Genomic DNA, 14775 nt, shown 5'->3' on the forward strand with positions numbered 1-14775 from the left:
CTTGGAGTAAATGGTGGCATTGATCCACGCTAGCCGGCGACTCAGGTGATTCAGCTTCGCAGAGAAGACTTTCTGACTCTTTGTCAATTCATCCAGTATATCCTTCCTCTGAAAGGAAAAAAAATACAACTTGAAGCTGGAGATTCTTGGATGATCATAAACCACTAGCAGCCCTGCAATAGTAGCAGCCCTTTGCTCTGGGTGAAGGAAGTACCCCAGTCACGATCTAACTGGGGTCACAGACAGGATATAGTTGATAAAGTTGTAAAGAAAGCATATAGGAATCCTGGATTTATAAAGAGAAGCATCAAGTACAAAAGGAAAAAAAATATGCTAAGCCTTTATAAAACACTGGTTATTTCTCAGCTGGAGCAGTGTGTCTAATTCTGGGCACTAAACTTTAGAATCATAGAATGTATTGTTGAAAAATGAGACACACTGTCAAAGCTTTTCATCTTGCACTCATCAGGACAGTTCACAAGAATACCAAATCTCAAAGGGAACAATAACTTATACTGCATGAGAAAACTTCACTCAGGAAATGGTTAGAATGACTACCACAAAGAGTAGCTGAGGTGAATAGTATAAAGGCATGGAAGGGGCAGGTAAATTAGCCCTGAGACACAAAGTAATAGACACATATGTCGATGGGCTAAATGAAGAGGGATTGGAGGTTCATGTGGAGCATAAACATTGACATAGACCTGTTGGCTCAGAATACCTCCCACAGTCAAAAGTCTACAAAGGTCTACCCTCAAGACACAGATCTGAATAATGACCCCTCAAGCAAGAATCAAGACAAACCAGTGTCCATGGATCTGTATCCAGAGTCATTGCAGCAAATTAAGCATTTATTTGTATCACCCACCAAAAGCTCCCTGTGCCTTTGTCATGGGCTCACTTCACCTCACCAAACAGCCTATTCCCTTACCTTTGTAGGACATCTTGCAATTTTGTCTTCGGTGTCCTTCAACGCCACTGCATATTCATGGACATCGTCCGACACACCCACCATCTGCAAATATAGTCAGTCAGTTGAACACAACCCATGCAACCAAGTTGTTTTGTCAAGAATAAAAAAGATGGGCTCTAATTGTTAAAAATATGCCCCGAGAATCACTACACTCCTAACCACAGCAGTGTATGAGACACAGTAAAGTCAGCCCATAATGAGTCCCCTGGCAAAAACTTTGTAACCTTCCCCTTTCTTCTGAAGCCATCCTCATTTTCCATTACTTGCTCAGGCTGAGCCACACAGTGGTGCGTTTAGTCAGGGCTGGATTTCAAATACCCTATCCCATCGTTGACCATCATTATCGCATCATTTCACCACCCCTATCTCGGCTCCATCCTTCAGCTATTCAGTTCCGCCACATACCTGCCCTACTGCATGTATTCCTCGCTACCACTGCTCCTCTCTAGAGGGAAGATCAGATTCAGCAATCTAAATTCTCCACTCTGAAACCATCTCCCTAAACATTTACGCTCCGCCATCTCAGTTTCAGTTCTTTCCTTTAAAAACCTCAAAACACTTTTTAAAATTCGTTCATGGGATATAAGCATCTCTGGCGAGGCTAGCGTTTGTTGTCCATCCCTAATTGCCCTTGAACTGCGTGGCTTGCTAAGTCATTTCAAAGGGCAATTGAGAGTAAACCATATTGCTGTGGGTCTGGAGTCACATATAAGCCAGGCAGATGCTGTGGATATGAGATCACATATAGGCCTAACCAGGTAATGACAACAGATTTCCTCTCCTGAAGGACATTAGCGAACCAGATAGGTTCATGACTATTATTAAAGAGACTAGCATTCTATTCCAGATTTATTAATTAATTGAATCAAATTCCCCCCAGCTGCTGTGGCGGGCTTTGAACTCATGCCTCCAGAACATTAGTCCAGGCCTACAAGCATAAAATTAGGAAAAGGAGTAGGCCATTTGCAGCGTCCCCCCCCCACCCCCACCCCACCCCGGCTGAGTCTGCTCTGCCATCAAATAATTGATTGGATTGTGGCCTTAACTTCACATTTCATCTACTCCGATAGCTGTGGACTCTCTGGTTAGTCAAGAATCTATCTACCTCTGCTTTAAAAATCTTCAGTGACCCGCGTCCACCAGTCTCTGGGGAAGAGAGTTCCAAAGACTCACGACCCTCAGAGAAAAAATTTCTTCTAATCTCCGTCTTAAATGGAAGATTCCTTATTTTTAAACGGTGACCCTTAGTTCTGGTCTCTCCCACAAGGTGAAACATCCTCTCAGCATCCACCCTGTCAAGTCTCCTCAGAATCTTAAATGTTTCAATAAGATCACCTCTCATTTTTCTAAATTCCAATGGTTACAGGCCCACCCTGTCCAACCTTTCCTCATAAGATAACCCTCACCACCACCCAAATCCCAGATATCAGTCAAGTTCTCTGAACTGTTTCCAATGCATTTATATCATTTCTTAAATAAGGAGACCAAAACTGCACACAGTACTCTAGGTGTGGTCTCACCAACGCCCTGTACAACTGTAGCAAAACATGCTGACTTCTATTTTCATTCCCCTTGCAATAAACAGCATTTAATTTGCCTTCCTAGTCACTTGCTGTACATGCATACTAACTTTTTCTGATTCACGTACCAGTTTTGGAGCTCATTTCAGAGCTTGGGGCCTAAACAACCAAAGGTACAGCCACCAATGGTGGAGATTAAAATTGGGGATGCGCAAGACCCTAGACTTAGAGGATGACATATCTTGGAGGGACTTGAGGAGATTACAAAGGAAGGGACGAAGTCATGGCAGGATTTGAAAACAAGGATAAGAATTTTAAAATCAAGACATTGGCTACCAGTCAAGTAACGTAGATCAGCAAGCACAGGGATGATGGGGAACGGGACTTGATGTCAGTTAAGACATAGGCAGCAGAGTTTGGATGGCCTCAAATTTACAAAGAGTAGAATGTGGGAAACCAGCCAGGAGTGTGAAAGTAAAAGGAGCTGCAGTAGCTCTGTTAACAAAGGATGAGACCAGTACAGGAGGTAGAAATGATCTTTGTCCAGAAGATCAAGATGTAGAATCAGTTTGGGTGGAGTTAAGAAATAGAAAGGCAGAGGTCACTGATCAGGATAGGTTATAGGCCCCTAACGGTAGTTACACTTTAGGACAGAATATAAATCAAGAGATAGTGGGGACTTGTAAGAATGGTACTGCAAGAATTGTGGGCGATTTTCATCTTCGTACAGATTAGGTAAAAGGCTTGCCATATCTTCCCTAAATACAAGGGAGATAGCAGAGGATTGGAGAGGATGTAAGAAAGGGTATAGGACAATCCTAGTAACAACATGCTGGTAAGTTTACAATCGGTGGTGGGTAAGGTTTTAGAAACAATAATCAGGAAAATAATCTACAGGCATTTGGAGAGGTTTCAGTTAATTAAGGAGAGTCAGCATGGATTTGTAAAAGGCAGATCGTGCATAAATAATCTAATTGAATTTTTTGACGAAGTAACAGAGCAAATTGATGAAGGGAAAGCAATGGGTCTTGTCGACATGGATTTTGGGAAAGTCTTTGACAAAGTACCACATAAAATGCTGGTTTACAAAATTGAAGCTCATGGAACTGGAGTCAGTGACAGTTTGGCTGAGGGAAGGGGAGTGGGTTGGAGATTGGTTGCCAAGTGGTGGTGTTTGTTGGGGGTGGGGGGGGGGGGGGAATGGAGACTTGTTGCCGGGCAAGGAGGATGGCTGCTGGGGGGTATTGGCACGGTGGGGTGGGGTGTGGAGGCGTTAGGGAAACACATTGTTGGGGGGTGACGGTGAGAAAGAGTGGGGGGACTGCCTGTTGGTGGAGTGGAGCGGGGTGCAGGAAACAAGGCCCCTACTCAAGTCATAAAGTTGGAATGGCAATTGCAGCAACAGCAGGACAGCTAGAGTGTTAGACAGGGCGGGGGGAAAGAGTCTACAGCCATCCCAAACCTCTCCTCAGCGTTTTAGTCACCGAACCACCTAGGCCCAGCAGGCGTGAGTGAGTGAGTATGCTTGTGAGCTTGTGTGAGTGAGTGTGCGTGTGAGTGCATGTGCGGATGTGTATGTGTCTGGCTCACTCCCAGTCTCAGGGTTCTCACTCAGCCTCACCTCCAGACACCAAAACATACTCACACCCACTCTCACAGTGGATGTGGGTGAGTGTGAGTGAGTGAGTACCCCCGAGACCGGGAGGGAGCCAGACACACACATACACACACACACCCTCTCACACTCTAATGGCCATCTTTATTAATTATTCATTTTTGAAATTATCAATTTATTGTTATGATATTGTTTTTCTTTGCTCAACAAGATGTTTATTTTCTTCATACCTCAATTTTTTTTGAAACTCTTGTTTAATGATGTGTCAAACCTTACTTTCCGAAATTTGCTCATTGGCCCTTGAGAGAGGAAAAAAATTCAAATGTGGCCCCTTGTGTTTGGTCAGTTCCATCCCACTCAAACACTGCATGGCCAAAGGGAAGCGTTATCCTGGCATAGACCAATATGTAATGGCCAGATCCCACTATACCTAGATTTCACAGTAATCCCATTGACCAGTTCATCTGAAAAGACAGAGGAAATCAGCACCTGATTCCATGTCCTCTTCTGTTAGGAACACAAAGTGTGCCTTGGACTAACAGTTTATCATACTTAAATGCTGACAGCACCCAATCCACTGGGTAAGAATTGCTCATCATATTCTGGAGATCTTTCTGAATTCAAATAAGTAAAAATTCCAACACAAATGGTTTCACTACAGCAAACCGTGTGAAACAGCAAACATGGATTTATGGCAGTCACTGGAAACTGAACAAGGCAATGAAGCACAGTTGACTTTTCTCTCCTGGCCCATTGTTCTACTACCATCCCAGTTTGCATAGTTAAGGCCAGAAGACCTTCTGCTCGATATGGCACTGAACAAGGAACCTTCTGCACAACAAATTTGCTGACCAAGCCCAAGAAATGGCAAACATTGAGAATGAGTGGAGCTTCTAAATTCTCAGAGCCATCATACAAACTTGAATGTAAAGATTTTCTGACGTTACAACAAAAGGTATTGCACATGGCTTGCAGAGATGGTTTGTACCTAACTAGTGCAACCTGACTGCTTGAGTGACAGCAAACACCATCCATTCTCTTAACACTGCAGCAGGCAAGCTCTCAATAAAAGTTTATTAATGTGATGTATTATCCTGGAAATGGATTGTACTGTCCACATTGAGTGCCTTTCCCAACACACGCTTCGTACAGTACACCTATCACAAACAGCAGCTTTAGTTTCCAAATCACAATGATGTCAGCCTTAGATTAGTGGTAGGGTTCTCACCTGAGTCAGAAGCTTGTGAGTGCCAAGTCCCACTTCAGAGACTTGAGCACAGAATATAGCCTGACACTCCCAGTGCAGCACTAAACATAAGAATATAAGAGACAGGAGCATGATTGGCCCTTTGAGCCTCCGGCATCATTCAATATCATCATGGCTGAGCTCCTGCCACAGGTACAGCTTCCAGCACTATCCCCATTTCTCGTGATTCCTTTACTTTAAAGAAATTTATTGATCTCTATCTTGAACATACTCAGTAACTGAGTATCCACAGCTCTCTGGGGTAAAAATTCTAAGACCTACGACTCATTGAAGAAATTTCTCCTCAACTCAGTCCTAAATGGCCCACCCCTTATTCTAAGACTTTGATGGCAGCTGGTGGAATTTGGATCCAATTAATAAAAGAGAATTGAACGCTAGCAGTGATGGTGACCATGAAGCTACCGCTGATTGTCATAACAACCCATCTGGTTCACTAATGTCTTTTAGGGAAGAAAATTTTCTATCCTTACTTGGGCTGGCCGACATATGACTCCAGCGCCACAACAATATGGCTGACTCTTAACAGCCGTCTGAAATGGCCTAGCAAACCACTCAGTTTAAGGGCCCTTAAAGATGGGCAACAAATCCTGGCCTTGTCACTAATGCCCACATCCCATGAAATAAGAAATAATAAAAATATATGATCTAGCCAGGGGAAACATCCTCCCAGCATCTAATTTATCAAGTCCTTTAAGAATTTTACGTTTCATTTAAAAAAACTTGAATCTTCTAAATTCTGGGGAATATACGTTTAGTCCACTCAATTTCTCCTCATAGGACAATCTCATCTCAGGAATCAGTCTGGGGAACATTAGTTGCACTTCCTCCAAGGTAAGTATATCCTTCCTTATGTAAAGAGACCAAAACTGTCACAGTACTCCAGATGTGATCTCACCAAGGCCCTATACAATATCAGCAAGATGTCTTTGCTTTTTTTTTATTCACTCACATGATGTGGGCTTCACTGGCTGGGCCAGCATTTATCCATAGTTGCCCTTGAGGTGGTGGTGATGAGCTGCCTTCTTGAACTGCTGTAGTCCATGTGGTGTAGGTACACCCACACTGCTGTTAGGATGGAAGTTCCAGGGTTTTGACCCAGCGACAACAAAGGAACAATATATTTCCAAGTCAGGACAGTGAGTGACTTGGAGGGGAACTTGAAAGTGCTGGTGTTCCCATCTATCTTCTACCCTTGTCCTTCTAGATGGTAGTGGTCCTGGGCTTGGAAGGTGCTGTCTAAGGAGCCTTGGTGAATTCCTGTAGTGCACCTTGTAAACGGTACACACTGTTGCTACTGTGCATCGGTGGTGGAGGGAGTGAATATTTGTGGATGTGGTGCCAACCAAGCAAGCTGCGTGTGCTGGATGCTGTCAAGCTTCTTGAGTGTCATTGGAGCTGCACTCATCTAGACAAGTGGGGAGTATTACATCACACTCCTGACTTGTGCCTTGCAGATGATGGACAGGCTTTGGGGAGTCAGAAGGTGAGTTAATCACCACAGGATTCCTAGCCTCTGATCTGCTCTTGTTGCCACAGTATATAAATGGCTAGTCCAGTTCAGTTTCAGGTCAATGGTAACCCCCAGGATGTTGACTGTGGGGGATTCAGTGATGGTGATGCCATTGAACATCAAGAGGTGATGGTTAGATTCTCTCTTGTTGAAGGTGATCATTGCCTGACACTTGTGTGGTATGAATGTTACTTGCCACTTGTCAGCCCTAGCCTGGATATTGTCCAGGTCTTGCTGCATTTGGACGTGGACTGCTTCAGTATCTGAGGAGTCGCGAATGGTGCTGAACATGGTGCAATCATCAGCGAACAACCCCACTTCTGATCTTATGATGGAAGGAAGGTCATTGATGAAGCAGCTGAAGATGTTGGGCCTAGGACATTACCCTGAGGAACTCCTGCACTGATGTCCTGGAGTTGAGATGAATGACCTCCAACAACCACAACCATCTTCCTTTGAGATAGGTATGACTCCAACCAGTGGAGAGTTTTCCCCCTGATTTTCCATCGACTCCAGGGTTTTGCCAGGGTTCCTTCACGCCTCACTCGGTTAAGTGCTGCCTTGATATCAAGGGCAGTCACTCTCACATCACCTCTGGAGTTCAGCTCTTTTGTCCATGTTTGAATCAAGACAGAAATGAGGTCAGGAGCTGAGTGGTCCTGGCAGAACCCAAACTGAGCATCAGTGAGCAGGTTATTGCTGAGCAAATGCTGCTTGATAGGACTGTTGATGCTCATTCCATTACTTTACTGATGATCGAGAGTACTGATGTGGCGGTAATTGGCTGGGTTGTATTTGTCCTGCTTTTTGTGTACAGGACATACCTAGGCAATTTTCCACATAGCTGGGTAGATGCTAGTGTAAATTCTGGAGCGCAAGTCTTCAATACTATTGCTGGAATGTTGTCAGGACCCATAGCCTTTGCAGTATCCAGTGCCTTCAGCTGCTTTTTGATATCATGTGGACTAAATCAATTTGGCTGAAGATTGGCATCTGTGATACTGGGGACCGTCAGAGGAGGCCAAGATGGATCATCCACTCAGCATTTCTGGCTGAAGATTGTAGCAAATACTTCAGCCTTATCTTTTGTACCGTTGTGTTGGGGTCCCCATCATTGAGGATGGGGATATTTGTGGAGCCTCCTCCTCCAGTGAGTTGCTTAATTGTCCACCACCATTCATGACTGGATGTGGCAGGACTGCAGAGCTTAGATCTGATCCGTTGGTTGTGGGGTCGCTTAGCTCTGTCTATCGCTTGCTGCTTATGCTGTTTGGCACACAAGTAGTCCTGTGTTATAGCTTCGCCAGGTTGACACAATTTTAGGTATGCCTGGTGCTGCTCCTGGCATGCCCTCCTGAATCAGGGTTGATTCCCTGACTTGATGGTAATGGTAGAGTGGAAGATATGCCAGGCCATGAGGTTAGATTGTGTTTGAGTACAATTCTGCTGCTGCTGATGGCCCACAGTGCCTCATGGATGCCCAGCCTTGAGTTGCTAGATCTATTTGAAATCTATCCCATTTAGCACGGTGGTAGTGCCACACAACACGATGGAGGGTATCCTCAATCTGAAGGCATGATGTCGTCTCCACAACCACTGTGCAGTGGTCACTTCTATTGATACTATCATGGACAGATGCATCTGCGGCAGGCAGGTTGGTAAGGATGAGGTCAAGTATGTCTCCCCTCTTGTTGGTCCTCTCACCACCTGCTGCAGATCCAGTCTAGCAGCTATGTCCTTTAGGACTCGGCCAGCTCCGTCAGTAGCGGTGCTACTGAGCCACTCTTGGTGATGGACATTGAAGTCCCTCACCCAGAGTACATTCTGCGCCCTTGCCACCCTCAATGCTTCCTCCAAGTGGCGTTCAACATGGAGGAGCACTGGTTCATCAGCTGAGGGAGGGTGGTACATAGGAATCAGCTGGAGGTTTCCTTGCCCATGTTTGACCCGATGCCATGAGACTTCGTGAGGTCCGGAGTTGATGTTGAGGACTCCCAGGGCAACTCCCTCCTGACTGTAAACCACTGTACCACCACTCCTGCTGGTAGGACAGGGCTTAGACAGGGATGATGATGGCAGTATCTGTATATGTAAGATATGATTCTGTGAGTATTACTATGTCAGGCTGTTGCTTGAGTAGTGTGTGAGACAGCTCTCCCAATTTTGGCACTAACCCCCGGATGTTAAGGAGGACTTTGCAGGGTTGACAGGGCTGAGATTGCCATTGCTGTTTCTAGTGCCTAGATCGATGCAGGGTGGTCCATCCGGTTTCATTCCTTTCTTGAGACTTTGTAGCGGTTTGATACAACTGAGTGGCTTGCTAGGCCATTTCAGCGGGCATTTGATAGTCGACCTCATTGCTGTGAGTCACGTGTAGGCCAGACCAGGTAAGGACGGCAGATTTCCTTCCCTAAAGGACACTAGTGAACCAGATGGATTTTTACAACAATCGACAATGGTTTCATGGTCATCATTGGACTTTTAATTCCAGATTTTTATCTGCTGTGGTGAGATTCGAACCCGGTTCCCCTGAGCATTACCCTGGGTCTCTGGATTAAAAGTACAGCGATAATACCACTACGCCATCGCCTCCCTAACCCTACTATTATACTATTTACTATCTACTATTTACTATTATAATCCAATCCCTTTGTTATTAAGGCTAACATGCCATTTGGTGGAAAATGCTCTGCACCCATCCAGGTGATGTCCTTTACCCTGGAACCAGAAGGCAACACATCATGTAAGACTTATGTCGGCGGTTGCAAAAATGGCTGTTTACCCCCATAACTATCGAATTTCTTACAACAACAGCATTTCTCCTCTTTCCTGTGCTCCCTTGCGTCATCATTATCCACATTGTCATGGAGGTGCGCTCAACTCCCAAGTTGCATCACTCTCACTCTACTGAAAGCCAGGAGGAAGTGTGCAATCCCTTTGGAATAACTTTGCTTATCTAGTAGTTTGGGGGAAGGAAAAACATAAATAACTTCCCAGTGACCTGCCTTTTGTCATTTATTTGGATTCCGGTTCTTGAGGAGACTGTCAATAGTAAACAACATTTAAAATTCAATCCTTGTGACAAGATGGACCATCCAAATTGGTCTACCTGACATATAGGTGGGAAAAGGAAAAATCAAAAATATTCCCAGGTTCTTGAGTGTCAGCATTGACTGAAATCTTGCTTTTTTAGTTCAATATTCAAAAGTTCCTGCAGCACTTGCATCTCCATTGTCTGCCATCCTGAATCAATGCCTCCTCTTCTTAGACAAGGTGATCTAGTGGTATTGTCTGACATCCAGAGACTTGAGGTAATGCTCTGTGGACAGCAGATGGTGAAATTTGCAATTAATAAAAATCTGGAATCAAAAGTCTAATGATGACCATGAAACTATTGTCGACTGTCCTTTAGAGAAGGAAATCTGCTGTCCTTACCTGGTTTGGTTTACATGTGATTCCAGGCCCACAGCAATGTGGTTGACTCTTAAATACCCTCTGAAATGGCCGAGCAAGCCGCTCAGTTCTATCAAACCGCTAAAAAGTCTCAAAGGAATGAAACCTGACGGACAACCTGGCATTGGCCTAGCCATCAGAAACAGCAAAATTAGCCCCATCAACCCTGCAAAGTCCTCCTTACTAACATCTGGGGACTAGTGCCAAAATTGGGAGAGCTGTCTCACAGACTAATCAAGCAACCGCCTGACATAGTCATACGCACAGAATCATACCTTACAGGCAATGTCCCAAATACCATCATCACCATTGAGGTGGCAGCATGGTGGTATACAGTTGGGAGGGAGTTGCCGTGGGAGTCCTCAACATCGACTCCGGATCTCATGAAGTTTTATGGCATCAGGTCAAAATGGGCAAGGAAACTTCCTGCTGATTACCACGTACCACCGCCCCACCCAACCCACCCTCAGCTGATGAATCAGTGCTCCTCCATGTTGAACATCACTTGGAGGAAGCACTGAAGGTGGCGAGGGTGCAAATGTACTCTGGGTGGGGAACTTCAATGGCCATCACCAAGAGCGGCTCGATAGCACTATTACTTACTGACTGGTCAAGTCCTAAAGGACTTAGCTGCTAGACTGGGTCTGCGGCAGGTGGTGGGGGAACCAACAAGAGGGAAAACATACTTGCCCTCATCCTCATCAACCAGCTGGCTACAGATGCATCTGTGCATGACAGTATTGGTACGAGTGAGCACTGCACAATCCTTGTAGGAACAAAGTCCCACCTTCACTTTGAGGATACCCTCCATCGTGTTGTGTGGCACTACCACCATGCTAAATGGGATAGATTTCAAACAGATCTAACAACTCAAGACTGGGCATCCATGAGGTGCTATGGTCCATTAGCAGCAGCAGAATTGGACTTGAACACAATCTGTAACCTCATGGCCCAGCATATCCCCCACTCGACCATTACCACCAAACCAGGGATCAACCCTGGTTCAATGAAGAGTGTAGGAGGGCATGCCAGGAGCAGCACTCTGAATACCTAAAAATGGGGTGTCAACCTGCTGAAGCTACAACATAGGACTACATGCGTGACAAACAGCATAAGCAGCAAGTAACAGGCAGAACTAAGTGATTCCACAACCAACAGATCAGATCTAAGCTCTGCAGTCCTGCCACATCCAACTGTTAATGGCGGTGGACAATTAAACAACTCACTGGAGGAGGAGGCTCCACAAATATCCCCATCCTCAATGATGCAGGAGTGCAGCACTGCAGTGCAACAGATAAGGCTGAAGCATTCGCAACAATCTTCAGTCAGAAGTGCCGAGTGGATGATCCACCTCGGCTTCCTCCGGAGGTCCCCAACATCACAGATGCCAGTCTTCAGCTAAACTGATACAGTCCATGTGATATCAAGAAATGGCTGAAGGCACTGGATATTGCAAAGGCTATGGGCCCTGACAATATTCCAGCAATAGTACTGAAGACTTTAGCTCCAGAACTTGCCGTATCCCTGGCCAAGCTATTCCAGTACAGCTACAACACTGGCATCTACCCGGCTATGTGGAAAATTGCCCAGGTATGTCCTGTGCAAAAAAGGCAGGACAAATCCAACCTGGCCAATTACCGCCCCATCAGTCCACTCTCGATCATCAGTAAAGTGATGGAAAGGGTCATCAACAGTGCTATGAAGTGGCACTTGCTTAGCATTAAGCTATTCACTGACACTCAGTTTTGGTTCCACCAGGGCCACTCAACTCCTGACCTCATTACAGACTTGGTTCAAACATGGAGAAAAGAGCTGAACTCCCGCGATGAGGTGAGAATGACTGCCCTTGATATCAAACTGCATTTGACAGAGTGTGGAATCAAGGAGCCTGAGCAAAACTGGAGCTGATGGGAATCAAGGAAAAACTCTCCACTGGGTGGAGTCATACCTAGCACAATGGAAGATGGTTGTGGTTGTTGGAGGTCAGTCATCTCAGCTCCAGGACATCAGTGCAGGAGTTCCTCAGGGTAACGTCATAGGCCCAACATCTTCAGCTGCTTCATCAATGACCTTCCTTCCATCATAAGGTCAGATTAGGGGATGTTCGCTGACGACTGCACAATGTTCAGCACCATTCGCAACTCCTCAGATACTGAAACACTCCATGTCCAAATGCAGCAAGAGGTGGACAACGCCCAGGCTAGGACTGACAAGTGGCAAGTAACATTCACATAATCACACAGTGCAGAAGAGGCCCTTCAGCCCATTGAGTCTGCACCAACACGTGAGAAACACCTGACCTACCTACCTAATCCCATTCACCAGTACTTGGCCCATAGCCTTGAATGTTATGATGTGCCAAGTGCTCATCCAGGTACTTTTTAAAGGATGTGAGGCAACCTGCCTCCACCACCGTCCCAGGCAGCGCATTCCAGACTGTCACCACCCTCTGGGTAAAAACGTTTTTCCTCACATCCTCCCTTAAACCTCCTGGCCCTCACCTTGAACTTATGTCCCCTCGTGACTGACCCCTCAACTAAGGGGAACAGCTGCTCCCTATCCACCCTGTCCATGCCCCTCATAATCTTGTACACCTCGATCAGGTCGCCCCTCAGTCTTCTCTGCTCCAACGAAAACAACCCAAGTCTATCCAACCTCACTTCATTACTTAAATGTTTCATCCCAGGCAACATCCTGGTGAATCTCCTCTACATCCCCTCCAGTGCAATCACATCCTTCCTATAATGTGTCGACCAGAACTGCACACAGTACGCCAGCTGTGGCCTCACCAAGGTTCTATACAACTCCAACATGACCTCCCTACTTTTGTAATCTATGCCTTGATTGATAAAGGCAAGTGTCCCATATGCCTTTTTCACCACCCCACTAACATGCCCCTCCACCTTCAGAGATCTATGGACACACATACCAAGGTCCCTTTGTTCCTCAGAAGTTCGTAGTGTCATGCTGTTCATTGAATACTTCCTTGTCAAATTACTCCTTCCAAAGTGTATCAACTCATACTTTTCAGGGTTAAGTTCCATCTGCCACTTATCTGCCCATTTGACCATCCTGTCTATATCTTCCTGTAGCCCAAAACACTCAACCTCACTGTTAACCACCCGGCCAATCTTTGTGTCATCTGCAAACTTACTAATCCTACCCCCCACGTAGTCATCTATGTCGTTTATATAAATGATAAATAATAGGGGACCCAGCATAGATTCCTGTGGTATGCGACTGGCTTCCAGTCACTAAAGCATCCTTCTGTCTTCACCCTCTGTCTCCTACAACTAAACCAATTTTGAATCCACCTTATCAATTTACCCTGTATCCTATGTGCATTTGCCTTCTTTATAAGTCTCCCCTGGGGACGTTGTCAAAGGCTTTGCTGAAATCCATATAAACTACATCAACTGCACTACCCTCATCTACACACTGGTCACCTCCTCAAAAAATCCAGTTTATTAGGCATGACCTCCTTCTGACAAAGCCATGCTGGCTATCCCTGATCAAATCTTGCCTCTCCAAGTGGAGATAGATTCTCTCCTTCAGAATTTTCTCCAATAATTTCCCTATCATTGACGTGAGACTAGCTGGTCTGTAGTTCCCTGGGTTATCTCTCCAAACCTTCTTAAATAGCGGAACCACATTAGCTGTTCTCCAGTCCTCTGGCACCTCCCCTGTGGCCAGAGAGGAATTAAAAATTTGGGTCAGAGCCCCTGCGATCTCCTCCCTTGCCTCACTTAGCAGCCTGGGACACAAATCATCCAGACCTGGAGATTTGTCTACTTTTAAGCCTGCCTACACCTCCAATACCTTGTCACTCCCTTTATCAATTTGCTCAAGAACCTCGCAGTCTCTCTCCCAGAGTTCAATACCTTCATCCTCATTTTCTTGGGTGAAGATGGACACTCTACCAATGTCCTCTGGCTCCACCCATAGATTGCCCTCTTGGTCCCTAATGGGCCCTACACTTTCCCTGGTTATCCTCTTCCCATTGATATAGAATATCTTGGGATTTTCCCTTTTAACAGCCAGAGGTTTCTTATATCCCCTCTTTGCTCTCCTAATTGCTTTCATAAGCTCCACCCTGCACTTTCTGTACTCCACTAATGCCTCCACTGATTTGCTCCCCTCATACCTGCTAAAAGCCTCTCTTTTCTTTCTCATCATATCCTGAATATCTCTGGTCATCCATGGCTCTCTGGGCTTGTTACTCCTTCCTATCACCCTAGAGGGAACGTGTTGAGCCTGTACCCTCCCCATTTCCTTTTTGAACACCCCCCACTTGTTCCTCTGTAGATTTCCCCACAAGTAGCTGTTCCCAGTCTACCTTGGCCAGATCCTGCCTTATTTTACTAAAATCCACTCTCCCCCAATCAAACACATTTTTATGCAACTTGTCTATTTCTTTGTCCATAACAAGCTTAAATT

The 14775-nt window shown here is 45.5% G+C and overlaps 1 protein-coding gene across 4 annotated transcripts in view; it reads right to left on the reverse strand.

Moving 5' to 3' along the window:
• Window positions 1-14775, reverse strand: part of LOC121280378 (E3 ubiquitin-protein ligase RNF123) — a 420925-nt gene that overhangs the window by 234199 nt on the left and 171951 nt on the right. For all 4 annotated transcript variants that reach the window (XM_041192326.1, XM_041192324.1, XM_041192325.1 and 1 more), the window contains exons 25-26: window positions 932-1015; window positions 1-108 (exon numbers count right to left, since the gene is read on the reverse strand). In XM_041192326.1, coding sequence (XP_041048260.1) covers window positions 1-108; window positions 932-1015 — 192 coding nt within the window. The remainder of the gene's footprint in view (window positions 109-931; window positions 1016-14775) is intronic.

This window comes from Carcharodon carcharias, chromosome 7 (genome assembly GCF_017639515.1).
Source record: "Carcharodon carcharias isolate sCarCar2 chromosome 7, sCarCar2.pri, whole genome shotgun sequence".
Classification (NCBI taxonomy): domain Eukaryota; kingdom Metazoa; phylum Chordata; class Chondrichthyes; order Lamniformes; family Lamnidae; genus Carcharodon; species Carcharodon carcharias.